Here is a 23,574-nt window from a genome sequence, read left to right as displayed (position 1 = left end):
ACACGACTGGCCTATCTGGGTGATATTTCTTCTTGCCTGAATGATCTGAATCTAGGATTACAGGGACTCTCCTCAACTATATTCAATGTGCGGGACAAAATGTGCGCTGACCCTGGTGCTAGAGGAGGTACGCAGCTGGAGGTTGAATGTTTGAAGGGGTACGGGACAATAAAAAAGTTTGGGAACCACTGAGCTACACAATACATTTTAGACACTTTGGGAGAATTTGGACAGAAATGAGAAAAATATGTCTAAATCTGATTACTCACATGAGTTCTGGTGATTAGTATTGACAGTACATGGTTTATGATGATGTTATCATATTCAAAAACAAAGTAAATCAAACAGACAACAGGAAGGTGATGCCATTGCCAGCAAATAAAAATAGACGTTATCCTGTACTATATTCTAACGTCTTTACAGCTGTTTGCCAAATGGAACAAATAAAAAAAACGAATTCCAAACATGGGCTGGGTTCTCAGACACAGATCAAGCCTAATCCTGGACTGGAAGACACTTTAAAAATGGAGATTCTTCATTGAGCATGCTTTTTAGTCAGAGACTGGGCTTCTGTGTCTGGGAAATCAGCCCAAAATGCACACCAAACCAAAAACAAAACACGATAGCATATCTGTACATGAGGTAATAAATCCCTTTATATATTGCTTAACGGTGTGTTGATCGTGGATGTTGAAACAAGCATCTCGGTTTGCCTGACCTGGTGAGCTCTTCTGTCTGAATTCTTCATCCTGCATCTCAATCAGCACTTTAGCACACCGTCAAATAGAGAAACGAAAAGGAATCGATGAGGATTGCGTTTTGCCTAGCGTGCATCAAAAGATTGTTTTCTGTCAACGTACAGAGAAAAACGCCATCAAGAGCAACAATTGGATGAACACAGACACATAAAACAGACCGGACATGTTTAACAGACCTGCCTCGTGTAGGGCAAACATATGCTGCCATGCTGTTTAATTCATGATTCATATCGATGCTTAATTAACAGTAACACTTAACCACTTTAAGACTTGAACATCTAAATACTTTAAGGGGTGGTGACAATGCTCATAATATACTACCACTAGGATTGTTATAAGACATGTAATGGGAACTCATGAGTTCGCCATGAAACTCTTTTATCGAGCTATATAGAGGACAGCCGTTATTACACTGTCATCATCAGTTCAAAGGTTTGTTATAACCTGCTATAGTCAGAGTAATGTAGCCAACCAAATCCGTATGATAGCATTAAGTGGCATTATAACCATTGTTATAACTTGTCTCTGTCACCTAACTTTAAAAACGGCAACGACATCAGCAGAACACAATCACCACACTGTATGTCTTTCTCTAATTGTACTGTTCCAAGTCTGTTTCAAAGGAACCAAACAGAAAGGTAACAAAGATACCACAGATAATAAACAAAAAAAGTGTGACACCTGGGAAAGAACGGGGCCACAATAGATACAGCACATAGCACAACATGCAATTTGAACTCTCACAGCACAGCACAGCACATCACACCACACAACAAACTCATTTCCAAGACGGCCGCTTGGATGACATTGCAACACTAAAGCCACACAGAACAACACATCATTCAAAAGCTAGACGGAAACTCAACATATCAAGTACCACAGAAACACACTGTGTAAAGATGCTCCTACCTTCCGAGTTTTGGCGCGAGGCGGCGCCCTTCATGCGGAAGGCTTGACGTGCCCGGCTGCGTTCTCCGAAACTCCAGCTCTTGGGCACTTTGTTGGGGCTGTCTTCATTGCTGTTGTCGGCGCTGGGGGACCTGTGAATGGGTTGGCCTTGGCCTTGACCCTGGCTGCCTTGTCCACTGGGGCCCTGGGGTGAACCTTTCCCTTTGGTCCCTGAGCTCCGGGGACTGGAGAAAACACGCTCCTTCAGGCTGACCTTCTGACTGGAGGGGTCAGGGGATCAAGAGACATTGAGAGGAGATGTCATGTGATCGCCACTCAATCAATACAAGTCAGTGTTGTTCTGTGTATTCATGCAGATCTTTATTTACCAACTTGCAGTTATGGTAATCAGATGCTATTGATGTTGGAAAATTTAGTGGTTTACTAGCTGTACAATGTTTTGGTATTGCATTCATTCAGCCCCAACTGAATATTGTCGGAGTATTACAACAGACGCCTCACAAGTTACTCTAATGACTTGGCAGTAAGTAATCAGTTAAAATATGCTTTTCAATAAATCTCATTTTATAGGACTTGTCTAAAACACAAACACCTTACCCAGGCCTTTTCACACTCACAAGCTTAACATATTGGTGACCGTATGACTAAATCTCCTGAGTAAGTATGTGCACTACTTATGAGCATGGCCACGAGTTCATGAGAGGACAAGGTCAGAGCACAACATTGTGCCACGCTCATAAATAACGTTGTCATTGACGCCACGCCGTCATGCAGCATTAGTCAGAAATTTGATGGGTAAAAAAAAGGGACTAGTGTCAGTAGGTAGCCCACAGGCTCTCTGTGTTGTTGTGTCCTTGTTTGTGTCCCAAATAGCACCCTATTCCCTAGGCTGCGAATTTCTAAGAAGTGCATTTTGGGTGCCATTTGGGACACAATCCTTGAATGCAAAGAAGTTTGTTTGTTTATTTATTAGGATCCCCATTAGCTGTTGCTTATGCAGCAGCTAGTCTTCCTAGGGTCCACACAACATACAAAACATAACATAATACAAATCATTGATAGATAAAAACAGCTCAAGGACAGAGCTACATACAAATAAGACTAATACGTCTTGTGTGGAGATGAATGAGGAAAAAACAAACAATTTAATTCATTTTAGAATAAGGCTGTAACGTAACAAAATGTGGAAATAGTCAAGGGGTCTGAATACTTTCCGAATGCACTGTATGTGTATTAAAAGTAGTCAAAAGTTTAGCATTTGGTCCCACATTACTTGCATCCAATGATGACATCAAGCTTGTGACTCTACAAACATGTTGGATGCATTTGCTGTTTGTTTTGGCTGTGTTTCAGATTACACCTCTACGTTAATGTGGATGCTACCATGGTAACGGATTGTCCTGAATGAGTCGTGAAAAATAATAATATTGAGTGAGAAACAGACTCATCACAAGTCCTCAACTGGCAGCTTCATTAAATAGTGCCCCCAAAACACCAGTCTCAACATCAACAGTGAAGAGGCGACTCCGGGATGCTTTGTTGAAGCACCTGTGGCAGCGATTACAGCCTCAAGTCTTCTTGAGTATGGGAGTTTCTCCCATTCTTCTCTGCAGATCCTCTCAAACTCTGTCAGGTTGGATGGGGAGTGTCGCTGCACAGCTATTTTCAGTTCTCTCTTTAGAGATGTTAGATCAGGTTCAAGTCCAGGCTCTGGCTGGGCAACTCAAGAACATTCAGAGACTTGTCCCGAAACCACTCCTGCATCGACTTGGCTGTGTTCTTAGGGTTGTTTTCCTGTTGGAAGGTGAACCTTTGCCACAATCTGGAGGTCCTGAGCACTCTGAAGCAGGTTTTCGTCAATGATCTCTCTGTACTTTGACCCTGTTCATCATTTCCTCAAACCTGACTATTCTCTCCGTCCCTGTCGCTGAAAAACATCCCCACAGCATGATGCTGCCACCAACCACCATGCTTCACCATAGGGATGGTGCCAGATTTCCTCCAGATGTGACGCTTGGTATTCAGGCCAAAGAGTTCAATCTTGGTTTCAGCTGACCAGAGAACCTTGTTTCTCATGGTCTGAGAGTCCTTTAGGTGCCTTATGGCAAACTACAAGCAGGCTTTCATGTGCCTTCTACTGAGGAGTGACTTCCGTCTGGCCACTATACCATAAAGGCCTGATTGGTGAAGTGCTGCAAAGATGGTTGTCCTTCTGGAAGGTTCTCCCATCTCCTCAGAGGACCTCTGGAGCTCTGTCAGTGACCATCGGGTTCTTGATCACCTCCCTGACCAAGGCCCTTCTCCCCCGATTGCTCAGTTTGGCCAGGCAGCCAGCTCTAGGAAGGGTCTTGGTGGTTCCAAACTTATTCTATTTATGAATGATGGAGGCCACTGTGTTTTTGGGGATCTCCAATGCTGCAGAATTATTTTGGTACCCCTTCCCCAAATCTGTGCCTTGACACAATCCCATCTCGGAGCTCTTCCTTCGACCTCATGGCTTGGGTTTTGCTCTGACATGCACAGTCAACTGTGGGACATTATATAGACAGGTGTGTGTAAGTTGTAGAAACATCAACCATGTTCAATGGAAACAGGATGCACCTGAGCCCAATTTCAAGTCTCATAGCAAAGGGTCTGAAAACATATGCAAATAAGCTATTTCTGTTTTTTCTTTGCAATACATTTGCAAAAATGTCTAAACCTGTTTTCGCTTTGTCATTATGGGGTATTGTGTGCAGATTGAGAAGGGCAAAAAAATATAAAATCAATTTTAGAATAGGATGTAATGTAAGAAAATGTGGTTAAAAGTTAAGGGGTACACTGTATATACAAACAAGTTATTTAGGTCAGAGCGGGGAGAGGCGTGGGTCATGTGGTACTGTTTTATTTGTTTTTTAAAAGCTCATTTTGCAGATTGTAAAATGAGATGGGAGTTCCATGTGACCATGTCTCTATATAAAAATCATTCAGAAAATGTTCATACCCCTTGACTTATTCCACATTGTGTTGTGTTACAGCCTGAATTCCAAATGGATTAAATTGATAAAAAAACATTCTCCCATCTACAAAAAAACATTTTTGCACATATATTGAAAATTAAATACAGAAATATCTCATTTACATAAGTATTCACACCCCTGAGTCAATACTTTGTAGAAGCACTTTTAGAAGTGATTACAGCTGTGAATCTTTCTGGGTACATTTCTAAGAGTTTTCCACACCTGGATTGTGCAACATTCTTCAAGCTCTGTCAAAATGGTTGTTGATCATTGCTAGACAATCATTTTCAGGTTTTGCAATAGATTTTAAAGTAGATTTAAGTCAAAACTGTTACACGGCCAACATTCTTCTTCAGTAACTCCAGTGTAGATTTGGCCTCGTGTTTTAGGTCATTGTCCTGCTGAAAGGTGAATATATCTCCCATTGTCTCGTGGAAAGCAGGCTTTACCAGGTTTTCCTTTAGGAATTTGCCTGTGCTTGGCTCTATTACGTTTCTATTCATCCTGAAAAATGTGCCTGTCCTTAACGATTACAAGCATACTGCTAACATGATAAAGCAACCACTATGCTTGGAAATATGAATGGTACTCAGTAATGTGTTGTATTGGATTTGCCGCAAACATAACACTTTGTATTCATGACAAAAAGTTTCCATCCTCTCTGGCAACTGAGTTAAGGACTCCTGTATCTTTGTAGTGACTCTGTGTATTGATACGCCATCCCAAGTGTACAGTCGTGGCCAAAAGTTGAGAATGACACAAATATTAATTTTCACAAAGTCTGCTGCCTCAGTTTGTATGATGGACATTTGCATATACTCCAGAATGTTATAAAGAGTGATCAGATGAATTGCAAAGTCCCTCTTTGCCATGCAAGCGAACTGAATCCCCCAAAAACATTTCCACTGCATTTCAGCCCCGTCACAAAAGGACCAGCTGATCATGTCAGTGATTATCTTGTTAACACAGGTGTGAGTGTTGACGATGACAAGGCTGGAGATCACTCTGTCATGCTGATTGAGTTCGAATAACAGACTGGAAGCTTCAAAAGGAGGGTGGTGCTTGGAATCATTGTTCTTCCTCTGTCAAGCAAGGAAACGTGTCGTCATCATTGCTTTGCACAAAAAGGGGGCTTCACAGACAAGGATATTGCTGCCAATAAGATTGCACCTAAATCAACCATTTATCGGATCATCAAGAACTTCAAGGAGAGCGGTTCAACTGTTGTGAAGAAGGCTTCAGGTCGCCCAAGAAAGTCCAGCAAGCGCCAGGACTGTCTCCTAAAGTTGATTACGCTGTGGGATCGGGGCACCACCAGTACAGAGCTTGCTCAAGAATGGCAGCAGGCAGGTGTGAGTGCATCTGCACGCACAGTGAGGCAAAGACTTTTGGAGGATGGCCTGGTGTCAAGAAGGGCAGCAAAGAAGCCACTTCTCTCCAGGAAAAACATCAGGGAGAGACTGATATTCTGCTAAAGGTACTGGGATTGGACTTCTGAGGACTGGGGTAAAGTAATTTTCTCTGATGAATCCCCTTTCCGATTGTTTGGGGCATCCGGAAAAAAGCTTGTCCGGAGAAGACCTGTCAGTCCTGAGAAGTCCTGTCAGTCCTGTGTCATGCCAACAGTAAAACATCCTGAGACCATTCATGTGTGGGATTGCTTCTCAGTCAAGGGAGTGGGCTCACTCACAATTTTGCCTAACAACACAGCCATGAATAAAGATTGGTACCAACACATCCTCTGAGAGCAACTTCTCCCAACCTTCCAGGAACAGTTTGGTGACGAACAATGCCTTTTCCAGCATAATGGAACACCTTGCCATAAGGCAAAAGTGAAACTAAAAGTGATAACTAAGTGGCCCAGACCTTAATCCCATTGAGAACTTGTGGTCAATCCACAAGAGGCGGGTGGACAAACAAAAACCCACAAATGAAGACAAACTCCAAACATTGATTATGCAAGAATGGGCTGCAATCAGTCAGGACGGATTGCTGAGGTCTTGAAAAAGAAGGGTCAACACTGCAAATATTGACTCTTTACATCAACCTCATGAAATTATCAATAAAAGCCTTTGACACTTATGAAATGCTTGTAATTATACTTCAGTATTCCATAGTAACATCTGACAAAAATATCTAAAGACACTGAAGCAGAAAACTTTGTGGGAATTAATATTTGTGTCATTCTCAAAACATTTGGCCACGACTGTAATTAATAACTTCACCATGCTCAAAGGGATATTCAAATGTCCGCTTTTTAATTTTTTACTACCAATAAGTGCCCTTCTTTGCGAGGCATTGGAAAACCTCCCTGGTCTTTGGGGTTGAATCTGTGTTTGAAATTCACTGCTCGACTGAGGGACCTCACCAATAATTGTTTGTGTGGGGTACAGAGATGCGATAGTCATTCAAAAATCATGTTAATCACTATTATCGCACACAGCGTGAGTCAGTGCAACTTATTATGTGACTTGTTAAGCACATTTTTACCCTGAACTTATTTAGGCTTGCCACAACAAGGGTGTTGAATACTTATTGACTCAAGACATTTCAGCTTTACATTTTTATTCATTTGTTAATGTTTTGTTTTGAAAAACATAATTCCACTTTGACATTATGGGGTAATATGTGTGACAAAAAAAAACGAATTTTAATCCATTTTCAATTCAAGTTGTAACACAACAAAATGTGGAAAACGTCAAGAGGTGTGAACGCACTGTAACATTGTGCGTTGCGTTAAATTTGTATAGTGTTGATATGAACCCACTAAGTACAGTGAAGGGCAAGGTGTGCTGCTCTATTCTGGGCCAGCTGACGCTTTCTTAAGTTATTCTTTGCTGCACCTGACCATATAACCGTGAAATAGTCAAGATGTGATAAACTAGAAACAGTAGGACTTGTTTGGTCGAGTGTTGGTCACCTCAGTGACATGGCTGGTACTCTCAACGTTGGTGACTGTTTTGAACAGTCTTCAGGTTCAGTGTAGACTTTGGAACTGACCAGAAATTTGGGTTGGAGATGAGTGAAAATTATGTTTTGATACTGACCTTGGGGAGGACTCCGGTTGGGGTTCCTTCCTGTTTGGTCAGGAAACACAAAAGACACACACACACACACACACACACACACACACACACACACACACACACACACACACACACACACACACACACACACACACACACACACACACACACACACACACACACACACACACACAATATTGTCAATAATATGTCAAATCTGATATAGTAGTATTGATTATATATTTTTTATAGATATAGTAGCACACTATATTTTCCATGAATGATGAATTCAGATTTTGTTTCTGACCTGAATGACAGTCCCGACTTGCTCTTCAGATTTCTTAGTAGATCCAGTTGATTTAGTGGCGGGATCAGTCTACTTATAAATAAAAGACAAAAGATGTGTTGGTGTTACAAGGAAGAAGAGAAAAACATACCCCAGCACAGCTTTACTGCATATAGAATGGCTTGGTTTTCTTTCAAATGTTCTATATGAATGTATATTATTCCCGAAGCAATCACTGCCATTTATGGGTAGTAGGCCATTTATGGGTAGTAGGCCATTTATGGGTAGTAGGTAGTAGATTTCAATTTTACTTGATTTCAAATGCCTCCTTACCAAGAGCTTGAATTCTGTGAGGATGTTTTCAATTGCCCTGTAACCAGAACTAAGATGGCATTTTCATAATTTTTTGGGAATGCAGATAAGAGAATGTGACACAGTAACAAACAACTGCAATTACTATCCCATTCATTAATCGTCCAAAGTTTTGGAAACGATACTTGTCTTACGTAATATAATGTTTCATTAAACTTCACTGTAGTCATACAGCCTTTGAATTCAATTTGACACCCCAACTTTCAAAGTAGCCTGTTGTTCTTTATGAGACAGGCACATTATTTTATCTAAGACTTGCAGTACCTATCCAATGGAAACCTTTCTCTGCAGATGAGGTAAAAAGTACCCAGTCCTTCGGCTTTGGGCCCACTATGCGACAATCAGATTTGGCCCAGTTGCAGGCCCGTTTGCCTTTTCCCCTTCAGCAATCAATCAATACTCAAGCTCAAGTTAGCCATCTATACACCTGGCATAGAACATTCACATTAACAAAGACTAATCACTACCAATACAATTAGACAAGCCTGTGACATCACACAGGGGACCAAATAGTCACAAACTAACTAAAGTTATGAACCAGAATTCATTAAATTGGAAAACATCAGTCTTTTTCATTTGTCTGTCTGTCTGTCTGTCTGTCTGTCTGTCTGTCTGTCTGTCTGTCTGTCTGTCTGTCTGTCTGTCTGTCTGTCTGTCTGTCTGTCTGCCTGCCTGCCTGCCTGCCTGCCTGCCTGCCTGCCTGCCTGCCTGCCTGCCTGCCTGCCTGCCTGCCTGCCTGCCTGTCTGCCTGTCTGTGTGTAATGTTATGCCGTGCTGTGTGTATGTGTGCTATGCCAAGAAAGCGAGAGCAAGATAGAGAGAGAGAGCGACAGTGAGTGTGATTGTGTGCGTGCGCTACTGGATATCAAATATGATAAGATGGTGCTGCAGTGGATAGCTGACCAATTCTGCTGTTTTGTGTGCTTTCTTTATGCTGATCTTAACTTTTTTTGCACATTATATTTCTACCATAATTTCCTATGACCAAAAACATCTCCAGGACATCAGAACAGTGATCATTAACCACAGTTCTTAACTATATTTTCTTAAAACTGCATTAGTGGTTAAGGGCTTGTAAGTAAGCATTTCGCAGTAAGGTCTACCAAAAACTCAAAACAGAAAGTACCAGTGACACGCTCAATATGGAAGTGGTCCGATGAAGCGAATGTTAGGCTACAGAACTATTTCGATAGCACAGACTGGAACATGTTCCGGATTCATCTGATAACATTACCAAATCAGTCACCGACTTCATTAACATTGACAGCGTCATCCCCACAGTGACCGTATGTACATACAAATCAATACATGACTTAGATCTAATCCTAATACGTCGGCTCTGATGCTCGTCGGATATGGCAGGATTTGCAAACTATCACAGATTACAAAAGAAAACCCAGCTGTGAGCTGCCCAGTGATGCGAGCCTACCAGAAAAGCTCAATTTCTTCTATGCTCGCTTTGAGGTAAGCAACCATGCATGAGAACACCAGCTGTTCCGGACGACTGTGTGATCTCGCTCTCAGTAGCCGATGTGAGAAAGACCTTTAAACAGGTTAATATTCACAAGGCAGCAAGGCCAGACGGATTACCAGAATGCGTACTCAGAGCATGCGTTGACCAGCTGGCAAGTGTCTTCACTGACATTTTAAACCTCTCCCATTCTGTAATATCAGCATTCAACACCATACTGCCCTCCAAGCAGCTCAGGACCCTGGGACTGAACACCTTCCCTCTGCAACTGGATCCTGGACTTCCTGACAGGGCCCCCAGGTGGTGAGGGTAGGCAACAACACATCCGCCACACTGACTCTCAACACAGGGGCCCCTTGGATTGCGTGCTTAATCTACTCCTGTACTCCCTGTTCACCCACGACTGCATGGTCACGCAAGACTCCAACACCATCATTAAGTTTGCTGATGACGGTTGGCCTGATCACTGACAATGAGACAGCCTATAGGGATGAGGTCAGTGAGCTGGCAGTGTAGTGCCAGGACAACAATCTCTCCCTCAACGTCAGCAAGACAAAAGGCGCTGATAGTGGACTACAGGAAACGGGGGGCCGAGCACGCCCCCATCTACATTGAAGGCTGTAGTGGAGCAGGTCGCGAGCTTCAAGTTCCTCGGTGTCGACATCACTAAGGACTTATCATGGTCCACAAACACCAACACAGTTGTGAAGAAAGTACTACAACGCCTCTTCCCCCCCAGGAGGCCGAAAAGACTTGTCATGGGCCCTCAGATCCTCAAAAAGTTCTACAGCTGCACCATTGAGAGCATCTTGACTAGCTCCATCTAGGGCTGTGGCAGTCTCACGGTAATAATAATATATGCCATTTAGCAGAAGCTTTTATCCAAAGCGACTTACAGTCATGTGTGCATACATTCTACGTATGGGTGGTCCCGGGGATCGAACCCACTACCCTGGCGTTACAAGCGCCATGCTCTACCAACTGAGCTACAGAAGCCTGTTAATTAACATAAACAAGTTAAGTATCTACAGGCCTCCACCCATACAAGCTGCATTCAAGCCGCCGATGTGCACCTTTAGAACATCTACATTTAAAAAGTTGAATAAACCTATTTAATATACACCATCACAATACATCCATTATTTATTTATTCAGGTCTAAAGAAACATTATGATATGAATAACAATTTATCTTATAAGAACAGAATATGAGTTGGTCTACTGTATGTTATCTGGCAATGCTCAATGCCATAGGCTTGTTCATTTAGCTGAAAAGATATGCTTATAAGTCCTGTGCCATTATTTTACCAGACTCTTTTTTAAAATCTGCGTATTTCTCCAATGCTCAGTTGTCCTGAGTCTGCACAACACTGCCAGGACCTAGAATCAAGGGAGACACTCACGTTTTTTTAATCCTATATCGCTTGACACATTCATGAAAATAGTAATGGCCTCAAAACCTTCAAGCTGCATACTGGACCCTATTCCAACAAAACTACTGAAAGAGCGGCTTCCTGTGCTTGGCCCTCCTATGTTGAACATAATAAATGGTTCCCTATCCACCGGATGTGTACCAAACTCGCTAAAAGTGGCAGTAATAAAGCCTCTCTTGAAAAAGCCAAAACTTCACCCAGAAAATGAAAAATTATCGAATCTCCCTTTCCTCTCAAAAACCTTTGAAAAGCTGTTGCACAGCAACTCACTGCCTATCTGAAGACAAACAATTTATACGAAACGCTTCAGTCTGGTTTTAGACCACATCATAGCACTGAGACTGCACTCGTGAAAGTGGTAAATTACCTTTTAATAGCGTCAGAACAAGGCTCTGCATCTGTCCTCACGCTCCTAGACCTTAATGCTGCTTTTGACACCACATTCTTTTGGAGAGATTGGAAACCCAAATTGGTCTACAAGGACAAGTTCTGGCCTGGTTTAGATCTTATCTGTCGGAAAGATATCAGTTTGTCTCTGTAGATGGTTTGTCCTCTGACAAATCAACTGTATGTTTCAGTGTTCCTCAAGGCTCCGTTTTCGGACCACTATTGTTTTCACCATATATTTGACCTCTTGTTGATGTCATTCAGAAACATAATGTTAACTTTCATTCCTATGCGAATGATACACAGCTGTACATTTCAACGAAACATGGTGAAGCCCCAAAATTGCCCTTCCTGGAAGCCTGTGTTTCTGACATAAGGAAGTGAATGGCGGCAATTGTTTTAGTTTTAAACTCGGACAAAACAGAGATGTTAGTTCTACGTCCCAAGAAAAAAGAGAACTTCTGTTGGATCTGACAATTAATCTCGATGGTTGTACAGTCGTCTCAAATAAACCTGTGAAGGACCTCGGAGTTCCTGATCTCTCTTTTGACGAACATATCAAGACTATTTCAAGAACAGCTTTATTCCCATCTTCTTAACATTGCAAATAAATCAGCTTTTGTCACTTCTAGACTAGACTACTGGAATTCTCTACTTTCTGGCTACCCGGATAAAGCAGTAAATCAACTTCAGTTAGCTCTAAACACGGCTGCTAGAATCTGGACAAAAAATGAGATCATATTGCTCCAGTGCTAGCCTCTACACTGCCTTCCTGTTAAGGCAAAGGCTGATTTCAAAGTTTTGCTGCTAAGTTGGTGGTTGAAGATATCCCTTGAAGATATCCCTCTGGTGGTGTGGGGGCGTGTGATTAAGCAAAGTGGGTGTGGTTATATACTGCCTGGTTGGCCCTGTCCAGGGGTTTTCTCGGACAGGGCCACAGTGTCCCCTGACCCCTCCTGTCTCAGCCTCCAGTATGCAATAGTTTGTGTCGGGGTGCTAGGGTCGGTCTTATATCTGGAGTATTTCTCCTGTCTTATCCGGTATCCTGTGTGAATTGAAGTATGCTCCCTCTAATTATCTCTCCCTCCCGGAGGACCTGAGCTCTGGGACCATGCCCCAGGACTACCTGGCCTGATGACTCCTTGCTGCCCCTAGTCCACCTGGTCGTATTGTTGATCCAGTTTCAACTGTTCTGCCTGCGGCTATGGAACCCTGACCTGTTCACCGGACATGCTACCTTGTCCCGAACCTGCTGTTATCGACTCTCTCGCTCTACGGCACCTATTATTATTTGACCCTGCTGGTCATCTATGAACGATTGAACATCTTGGCCATGCACTGTTATAATCTCAACCCGGCACAGCCAGAAAAGGACTGGACACTACTCAGACTCTTGTTCCTCTCTAGGTTTCTTCCTAGGTTCCTGCCTTTCTAGGGAGTTTTTCTTAGCCACCGTGCTTCTACATCTGAATTGCTTGTTGTTTGGGGTTTTAAGCTGGGTTTTTGTAGAGCACTTTGTGAAATTGGCTGATGTAAAAAGGGCTTTATAAATACATTTGATTGATTTGATTGATTTATATTAAAAACAATATAACTGAACTTAGCTGAATCAAATAGAAAGGATATTATTCCCATTCTGGAGCATGTGCGCATATGAAGTGTTTATGTTGAGCATAAAAGTGACCATTTGAAACAGGTCCTAGATGCTAGTGCGTATGGTCCAGTACATCATTATTTTCTTATCAATCTACAAACAATACCCCATAACGACAAAGCAAAAACAGGCTTTTAGACATTTTTGCTCATTTATTTAAAATAAAAAACTGAAATATCACATTTACATAAGTATTCAGACCCTTTACTTTGTTGAAGCACCTTTGGCAGCGATTCCAGAATCGAGTCTTCGTGGCTATGACGCTACAAGCTTGGCCCACCTGTATTTGGGGAGTTTCCTTCCATTCTTCACTGCAGATCCTCTCAAGCTCTGTCAGGTTGGATGGGGAGCGTTGCTGTACAGCTATTTTCAGGTCTCTCCAGAGATGTTGGATTAGGTTCAAGTCCAGGCTCAGCCTGGGCCACTCAAGGACAATCAGAAACTTGTCCTGAAGCCACTCCTGCGTTGTCTTGGCTGTGTGCTTAGGGTCGTTGTCCTGTTGGAAGGTGAACCTTCCCCCACAGTCTGAGGTCCTGAGCGCTCTGGAGCAGGATTTCATCAAGGATCACTGTACTTTCCTACATTCAACTTTGCCTCGATTCTGACTATTTTCCCAGTCCCTGCCGCTGAAAAACATCCCCACAGCATGATACTGCCACCACAATGCTTCATAGTAGGGATGGTGCCAGGTTTCCTCCAAAAGTGATGCTTGGCATTCAGGCTAAAGAGTTCAATCTTGGTTTCATCAGACCAGATAACCTTGTTTCTCATGATCTGAGAGTCTTTAGGTGCCTTATGGCAAAATCCAAGTGGGCTGTCATGTGCCTTTTACTGAGGAGTGGCTTCTGTCTGGCCACTCTACTATAATGGCCCAATTGGTGGAGTGCTGCAGAGATGTTTGTCCTTCTAGACGCTTCTCTCATATCCACAGAGGAACTATAGAGCTCTGTCAGTGACCATCGAGTTTTGGTCACCTCCCTCACAAAGGCCCCTCTCCCCCGATTGCTCAGTTTGGCCATGCGGCCAGCTCTAGGAAGAGTCTTGGTGGTTCAAAGCTTCTTCCAATTAAGAATGATTGAGGCCACTTTGTTCTTGGGGACCTTCAATGCTGTAGAAGCTCTATGGATAATTCCTTCGACTTCATGGCTTGGTTTTTGCTCTGACATGACCTGACATCTGTGGGACCTTATTTAGATAGGTGTGTACCTTTCCAAATCATGTCCAATCAATTGAATTTACCACAGGTGGACTCCAGTCACGTTGTAGAAACATCTGAAGGATGATCAATGGAAACAGGATGCACCTGAGCTCAATTTCGAGTCTCATAGCAAATGGTCTGAATACTCATGTAAATAAGGTATCCGTTATTTAAAACAAAAACAAAAAAAAAAAAACCTGTTTTCGCTTTGTCCTTTTGAGGTATTGTGTGTACATTGCTGAGGAAAATGTTTTATTTAATCAATTTTAGAATACGGCTGTAACATAAAGAGTGGCAGAAGTCAAGGGGTCTGAATACTTTCCAGAAGGCACTTTATATCTACATACAGTTGAAGTCGGAAGTTTACATACACTTAGGTTGGAGTCATTAAAACTCGTTTTTCAACCACTCAACAAGAAATTTGTGAACAAACTATAGTTTTGGCAAGTCGGTTAGGAAATCTACTTTGTGCATGACACAAGTCATTTTTCAAACAATTGTTTACAGACAGATTATTTCACTTATAATTCCCTGTATCACAATTCCAGTGGGTCAGAAGTTTACATACACTAAGTTGACTATGACTTTTAAATAGCTTGGAAAATTCCAGAAAATGATGTCATGGCATTAGAAGCTTCTGATAGGCTAATTGACATCATTTGAGTCAATTGGAGGTGTATCTGTGGATGTATTTCAAGGCCTACCTTCAAACGCAGTGCCTTGACATCATGGGAAAATCAAAAGAAATCAGCCAAGACCTCAGAAAAATAATTGTAGACCTCCACAAGTCTGGTTCATCCTTGGGAGCAATTTCCAAATGCCTGAAGGTACCATGTTCATCTATACAAACAATAGTGTGCAAGTATAAACACCATGGGACTACACAGCCGTCATACTGCTCAGGGAGGAGACGCGTTCTGTCTCCTAGAGATGAACTTACTTGGTGCGAAAAGTGCAAATCAATCCCAGAACAATAGCAAAGGACCTTGTGAAGATGCTGAAGGAAACAGGTACAAAAGTATGTATATCCACAGTAAAACAAGTCCTATATCGACATAACCTGAAAGGCAGCTCAGCAAGGAAGAAGCCACTGCTCCAAAACCGCCATAAAAAAGCCAGACTACGGTTTGCAACTGCACATGGGGACAAAGTTTGTACTTTTTGGAGAAATATCCTCTGATCTGATGAAACAAGAATACAACTGTTTGGCCATAATGACCATCGTTATGTCTGGAGGAAAAAGGGGGAGGCCGAAGAACACCATCCCAACCATGAAGCAGTTGTGGGGGTGATTTGATGCAGGAGGGACTGGTGCACTTCACAAAATAGATGGCATCATGATGAAGTTAAAACTTGGTCACAAATGGGTCTTCCAAATGGACAGTGACCACAAGCATACTTCCAAAGTTGTGACAAAATGGCTTAAGGTCAACAAAGTCAAGGTATTGGAGTGGCCATCACAAAGCCCTGACCTCATTCCTATAGAGAATGTGTGGGGGAAGGAAGGAGGAATGGGCCAAAATGTACCCAATTTATTGTGGGAAGCTTGTGGGATGCTACCCGAAACGTTTGACACAAGTTAAACAATTTAATGGCAATGCTACCAAATACTAATTGAGTGTATGTAAGCCACTGACCCAGTGGGAATGTGATAAAATAAATAAAAGCTGAAATAAATGATTCTCTACTGTTATTCTGACATTTTATATTCTTAAAATAAAGTGGTGATCCTAACTGACCTAAGACAGGGAATGTTTAATCGGATTAAATGTCAGGAATTGTGAAAAACTGAGTTTAAATTTATTTGGCTAAGGTGAAAACTTCCCACTTCAACTGTATCTACCTCAATTACCTCATGCCTCTGCACATTGACTCGGTACTGGTACCCTGTGCATATAGCCAAGCTATCATTGTGTATTTATTCTTTGTTATTATTTCTCTTATTTATTTATCTGAATTGTTGTGAAGGGCCCTCAAGTAAGCATTTCACTGATAGTCTACACCTGAAGCATGTGACAAATAAAATGTGACAAATAAAGTGTTCTATGGATTTGCCACAAACATAGTATTCAGGACAAAATGTAATTTCTTTGCCTAATTCTTTGCAGTATTACTCTAGTGCCTTACTGCAAACAGGACGCATGTTTTGTAATATTTGTTATTCTGTACAGGCTTCCTTCTTTTCACTCTGTCATACATGTTAGTATTGTGGAGTAACTACAATGTTGTTTATATATTCTCAGTTATCTTCTATCACATAAATTCAGGTTGTAACAACAAAATATGGAAAAAGTCAAGGGGTTAAATACTTTCTGAAGGCACTGTATTTCTATAATAATGATAATAATAATAATAATAATGTCATGATTTAGAAATTAATTCACATGGTCCTTTGTGGTTGAGCTGATAGCACATGGTTGTTGTGAGTTACCTCGGATAAAAGCTGCTAAATGGAATTTATTATTATAAATGAGGTAAAAGTCTTTTGGCTTGGACTAGGAATCCATCAGCCCCTTAGCCCCTACGCAGATCCTGATTGGACGGCTTCATTAACCTTCAGTTTGAGGGGGGAAAAGCAGTGGGCAAAGGTTAAAGCTGGGATCGATCCTGGACACTAGAGAGGTGCAGAGAGGCCTAATGTAAATCTTGCCGCTGATTTGCTATACGATCAATACCTGTACATCGGCACGGACACAGTGCGCTCGTAATAATCCCACGTTGACTCCAGGTCTGGCCGGGTGAGATTGGTGGCGTAGAAGCGCCACGCTGCCTGAGGGTGGAGAGAGAAAGAGACAGAGAGAGAGAGAGATTAAATAGAGGATAGAGAGATGGATGAATAATACATGGAAGAGATAGAGACAAATCGAGAGTGAGGGAATGGGAGTAAGAAAAATAGAACGCGAGCGAGAGAGTGGGTAGGTCATGGTTTTACTCCCATTACTCCCATTCCCTCAGTGCTCTGAGAGTGCTTTGAAATGAACGAGATCATACAAATCTTTACGTGTACAGTATTACCTTTTTTTGGAAGGAAAACTATTTCACTAGTATTGCAATTAATTACAGGTCGTATTTCATAGAAATCTGGAAATGCTGGACAGTTACTTTAAGGTAGCGAGGTGTGACAACCACATAAAGCAGCTATCAGCAAAGTCAGTGCTAGAAAAGACAAGGCATGAGTGTAAGTGCAAGAAAGGCAAGGGTGTTAGGTTTTTGTAAAAAATAAATAGAAAAAAGAATACTGCCCAAAAATGAATTATAGAAGTCGCCTCAGAGGTGGGTCCATGATCCAAGGACTAGAGTACCAGGCATCGTGACAAGGTGTGTGCCACATGGGACTTGTTGCGACATATAAACAAGTGAGCATGGTAACATCATGTACAATGCGTCTTGAAAAGTGGACCCTGAAACCGTTATTTTCAGCTCTTGTAGATCAAAAGAGTATATTGTGAAATCCCCAGTAATGGTCTAAGGTACTCCACCAGGATACCAACACTCTAAATGTTGTTGTTTTTTAGAGTGGGTAAGCGCCCTGCTTTGTTCACCTGAATAAGCCCTGCCGCAGGATTCCGACGCTTCTCAAAGTGTTTTTGTCGATGTTGCTCCTGGACCTTCAAGGCAAAGCCGGAGCCCAAGATCCCCTTAAAGATACAGAGAAACCATTAGTCACAACAACAAGCCTTTGGAGAACATTATCGATTCACAATTAAAATTGCCAAGTCCAGCGAGTTACTTCAGAGTAACACTTGAACTATCAAATTGCAGATGCTTCAGGCTCTCATTCTGAGTTTCCTATAAACTCCATTTCCTTGCATTCAGTGCACATTAATAAGTTAGCTCAGCCATTTCTTCACAAATCAATAGTCTTTAACTTACTGCTGGAAGTGCAAAGAAAGACACTCCAATCAAGGTGAAGGTTGCGGCCAGAAGACGCCCGTTCCACGTTATGGGAAACTTGTCTCCATACCCAATGGTAGTCAGGGTGATCTGAGAAGGCAAATCGGCAGACATCTTGAATGACATCTTTTATCAATATTCAAAGTGTTTCTTCATCTGGGCTCCCGAGTGGCACAGCGGTCTAAGACACTGCATCTCAGTGCAAGAGGCATCACTACAGTCCCTGGTTTGAATCCAGGCTGTGATTGGGAGTCCCATAGGGCGGCACACAATTGGCCCAGCATTGTCCGGGTTTGGCCGTCATTGTAAATAAGAATTTGTTCTAAACTGACTTGCCTAGTTGAATAAAAAATAGCTATTAAATGTAATTCACTTTCATGGTAATTGTGGAAGTGTGACACAAGTGGGTTAAATACCACCGGCATGTTAAGTCCCAAAGTTGAATCACACTAGTATCCTTTAGATTTCACACAAATACTGGGTGTTTTATGAGGACCTATAGAAGTGTTCCTATTAAGAAATGCTGGGTTGTGGGGACATGATGAAATTCTTCTGTCAAGCACTGGGTATTTTTATGGGGACATGCAAATATTTGGCTTTAAACAAGTGTTGAATGTTTTGTGGAGACCCGCAGAAATGATCTTATAAAAATGAGCGCTGAGTGTTTTGTGGGACCTGCTGACAATCTCCTGTCCAGCCACTGAGTGTTTTTTTGGGGGACATGCTAACATTGTCCTATTAACAACTGCTGAGCGTGGTTTGTGAGGACCGGTGAAACAAGGCTTAGAGTGATGACTTACCAGGCCCCACCACAACGCGTCTGCGTAGGTCTCAAACTGGTCGTTGTCCTCTTTCTCGGCCAGATAAACCAGGAAGGACGCCAGGATGAGGCAGAGGAAGCCAATGTACCACGCTGTGATCAGCTCCTGCAAGAAGTCAAGGTGTCAGGAAGGACTAAACAATATACTGTAGTTCCTTCATTTAGTTCAGGGACAGAGTATCGAAGCAATAATACTTATGAGCAAGGAAAACCTTGCTTTATCAAATCAATATATGCCAGGTATCGCGTATTTACGTTATGACCAGAGTACCAAAGCAATATTAACTTAACCTTTTACACTCGTGGAAATCGGCCTATATGGAGAGGGACGAATTTAAACGTTTCTAAAAGAAGGACTATTAAAAGCACAAGCATTCTGCATGTCACCCTTGTAACTGCGGATCAAACATAGCGATCATAAATGTTGATACTGTACATCACATGAGCTTTTAAATAAGGAAAAGTGAAGTGCACATTTGGACTAACGGGGGCGTGTGGTTTGTTTGTATGGTATTTATTATAATCCTCAACGTGTCATCTTTCAGAACACATTGATTTACAGCATTTCCCTCACAACTGCAAAAATGTGTCGAAGTTGCCTAATCAGTGGCAGGAATGGAGGCACTGTACAGCCACTGCATTGCAATTTAGGCACTTATCAGTGACAAAATCTGACATTTTCAAACCTTTATGGGATGACACTGGCTGTGAGTGGAAAGGGATACAAAGTAAAAATACATTTAAAAAATGGTTGTATGGGACAAGAGGATGGGAGTGTGGTTACATTGGATTTATAATTGAATGAAATTGCCAGAGGAGTCATACACTAAGAATTGAGTTCCTATAGTCTAAATGGACAGTTCAACATCTCCAAGTGTTCCCAACACCAGTCCCAAATGTGTATGAAAGTATTTATAGCACACCGTATCATGTCCCAAAACAATTAGTTACAATTAGTTACAATTAATGTAACTAAGACATGTTATCACTGTTATATTCACCTACGTGATCAAATATTGAGAGAACAGAATGCCACAGCTACATGAGGTTATACACTGAGTGCACAAAACATTAGGAACACCTGCTCTTTCCATGACATAGACTGACCAGGTGAAAGCTATGGTCCCTTTTTTGGTGTCACCTGTTAAATCCACTACAATCAGTGTAGGTGAAGGGCAGGAGACAGGTTAAAATAAGGATTTTTAATCCTCAAGACAATTGAGACATGGATTGTGTATGTGTGCCATTCAGAGGACAACATTTTGAAGTGCCTTTGAACGTGGGTATGGTAGTAGGTGCCAGGAACACCGGTTTGAGTCTCAAGAACTGCAACACTGCTGGGTTTTTCCACACTCAACAGTTTCCCGTGTGTGTCAAGAATGGTCAACCACCCAAAGGACATCCAGCCAACTAGACACATGTATGGGAAGCATTGGAGTCAACATGGGCCAGCATCCATGTGGAATGCTTTCTACACCTCGTAGTCCATGCCCCGACAAATTGAGTCTTTTCTGAGGTCAAAAGGGGATGCAACTCAATATTAGGAAGGTGTTCCTAATGTTTTGTGCACTCAGTGTACACGGTATAGTAAACACTATTAGTCCATTGATTAATCAATATAAGAAGAACCTGATGTAATAGGTTTGATCTACAACTCACATACACAGAGGGACCACGTCCTTCAATAAAACGGTCAACCCAAAGAATGAGGTTTAGGAGTAAATACCTCCGTTAGTGAAGTCCCTACATGAGGTAAACAAAGGTCAATATCAATTGTCAAAGTGCTGTAAAACTCAACGCTTTACTATTGATGAGAAACAACCCTTTTATTGGGCATCACTGAGCAGCGACTAACATGATAAAAACCTGTCCGTAAACCCAAAATGCATAAACTAAAAGTCCGATTTTGTACCACAGGAAATTCTCTGAAACCAAATGTGTTTTTCAATCCAGCAAATGTTGTAACCTAGAAATATGTCAGGTTATAATTTGGTAATAAAAGATCCAGTGCTGGATAGAGTATCAGGTCCACTTTGTTTGAAGGACTGACTGGTGCTGAATTCAACACAAGGAAATACTGTGGTTGGCTACTCTGAGAAATGGGCACTTTGCCCCTCTTTAAAGAGAATGGCATTCCCTGGCATTACCTATCATTCCGGCTGCTGAGGCAGCTCCCACTGTTATCCATATTTAACCATATTCAACCATGGGGAGGAGATAGAGAGAGAGACAGAATTGGGGATGAGATGGAGAGAGAGACAGAATTGGGGATGAGATGGAGAGAGAGACAGAATTGGGGATGAGATGAGAGAGAGGGAGGAGGTAAGCGAAAGGGAGAGAGACAGAGGCAGAATAAGTGAGATGGAGAAAGAGAGAGAGAAACAGAGAGAGAGAGAGTGAGAGTGAGAGTGAGAGAGAGAGGAAAGAACGAGTGATTGAGGGGGCATCCTGGATGTGAAACATCAATGTGTCAAAATAGTCATGACCCTGACAGATGGCTGTGTGGAAATAGGCACAGCTCAATATCACAGAGACAGACATGGTGGTTAATTATCCCTGATTCCCTGGCTTATCCCTTCAGTGTTGGGATTTTTTTTACACCTAAAAAGGACACGTAGAAATGTACTGGGTTTTTCTCACTGACACAACAGCTTCCCTATTCCCCATGTGGCAAGCACTGGTTTAGAAAAGACGGGAAACTGCTGAGACGACAAAAACGAACTAGCAAACAGAATTAGTTGGTCTAAAAATAGCCTCCACTTTCTGGGCTGGTTCACGTGGATTTCTGTACCAGGTTTGTGAGGACACAACGTGTAAGAGGGCCTGCATCAGTCATTGATAGATCATAGTCTACAGTGCGTTCAGAAAGTATTGAAACCTCTTTTGTTTTTCCACATTTTGTTACGTTACAACCTGAATTTTAAAAGGATTCAATTGAGATTGAATGTGTCACTGATCTACACACGATACCCTATAATTAATGTCAGTGGAATTTTGTTTGTAGAAAATGTTAGGAATTAATAACAAATGTAACGGTGAAATGATTGAGTCAATAAGTATTCAACCGCTTTGTCATGGCAAGCCTGAATAAGTTCAGGAACAAAAAAAATGTGCTTAACAAATCACATAATAAGTTGCATGGACTCAGTCCATGTTCAATAATAGTGGTTAACATTATTTTTGAATCACTACCCTCTCTCTGTACCCCACACATACATATTATTGTAAGGTCCCTCAATTGAGTAGAGAATTTTAAGCACAGATTCAACCAGTGAAGTTGTTCAATACCTCACAAAGAAAGGCACCGATTGGTAAATGGGTAAAACAAACAAAAAAAGCAGACAATGAACATCCCTTTCCCTTTCAATCAATATACCAAATCATTATAAAGATACTGGTGTCCTTCCTAACTCAGTTGCTGTGTAGGAAAGAAACGACTTAGGGATTTCACCATGAGGTCAATGGTGATTTTAAAACAGTTACAGAGTTTAATGGTTGTGATATGAGAAAACTGAGGATGGATCAACAACATTGTAGTTAATCCACAATATTAATCTAAATGACAGAATGATAAAAAGGAAGTCTGTATAGAATAATTATATTCCAAAACAGGAATTCTGTCTGCAACAAGGCACTTTTTAGGATAAAACTAAACGGAATAAAGCTAAGCACAGGCGAAATACGAGAGGAAAACCTGGTTCAGTCTGCTTTTCAACAGACACTGGGAGACAAATTCAACATCAACAGTGTTTATTGTCTGTTGCTTAAGACGCAACAAAATGACAGCCAATTCTGAATGAAAAGTTCTGATACCGAAATCCCTCATTTCTTTAACATTCCCTAATCCCTCAACCCTTGCTCTATTTACGTGAAACATGCATCAATCACATGCACGTGAGAAATAGAACCTGACCGTTATAGCAGATCATAATCACATCAATAAATTGGTTATAACAAACTCCGAACACACGTGACAGCAAAATGGATACAGATGTGACAAATAAACTCGAAACAGGGGAATGTTTACTGGTTGCTCAGGAGGCAAGGGGGAAGTCAGATGTGTGTAATACATTTGAATAGTTGCGGAAAGATACTGGAGATCAAGAAAAAGAAGGTAAGGAGCAAACGTTGTGTGTCAAACAGGTGCTGTTAGATTACAATATAATTTTTCGGACCGTTTGGAACAATGTAAACAACACTAAATAAATCATAAGTGTACCAGTGAGTCTGTTGTAAGCAGACTAAAAGTAGTTGCATTCATTCGTGAATGTAATTTCCGAAATAGATCTGTTTATTTATTGTTTACACAAATTATTCAAGGGTCCCTTGATTGTATTTCAAATCATGAATGACTCATATCCTGTATGA

General features: G+C 41.6%; 1 protein-coding gene across 4 annotated transcripts in view; it reads right to left on the bottom strand.

Moving 5' to 3' along the window:
- The window catches only part of LOC118388951 (potassium voltage-gated channel subfamily KQT member 2-like), an 82,118-nt gene that overhangs the window by 18,776 nt on the left and 39,768 nt on the right, over positions 1-23,574 (bottom strand). Inside the window, exons 5-12 of one of the 4 annotated variants that reach the window (XM_035778587.2) lie at positions 19,187-19,312; positions 18,366-18,476; positions 18,035-18,130; positions 17,168-17,262; positions 8,000-8,071; positions 7,714-7,743; positions 1,668-1,927; positions 719-766 (exon numbers count right to left, since the gene is read on the bottom strand). In XM_035778587.2, the coding sequence (XP_035634480.1) occupies positions 719-766; positions 1,668-1,927; positions 7,714-7,743; positions 8,000-8,071; positions 17,168-17,262; positions 18,035-18,130; positions 18,366-18,476; positions 19,187-19,312 (838 nt within the window). The remainder of the gene's footprint in view (positions 1-718; positions 767-1,667; positions 1,928-7,713; positions 7,744-7,999; positions 8,072-17,167; positions 17,263-18,034; positions 18,131-18,365; positions 18,477-19,186; positions 19,313-23,574) is intronic. The other 3 variants (XM_035778589.2, XM_035778590.2, XM_035778591.2) reach the window with 3 other exon arrangements.

Source organism: Oncorhynchus keta, chromosome 10 (assembly GCF_023373465.1).
Source record: "Oncorhynchus keta strain PuntledgeMale-10-30-2019 chromosome 10, Oket_V2, whole genome shotgun sequence".
In the NCBI taxonomy this organism is placed as follows: Eukaryota; Metazoa; Chordata; class Actinopteri; order Salmoniformes; family Salmonidae; genus Oncorhynchus; species Oncorhynchus keta.
This window is presented reverse-complemented; position numbering and strand designations above follow the sequence as displayed.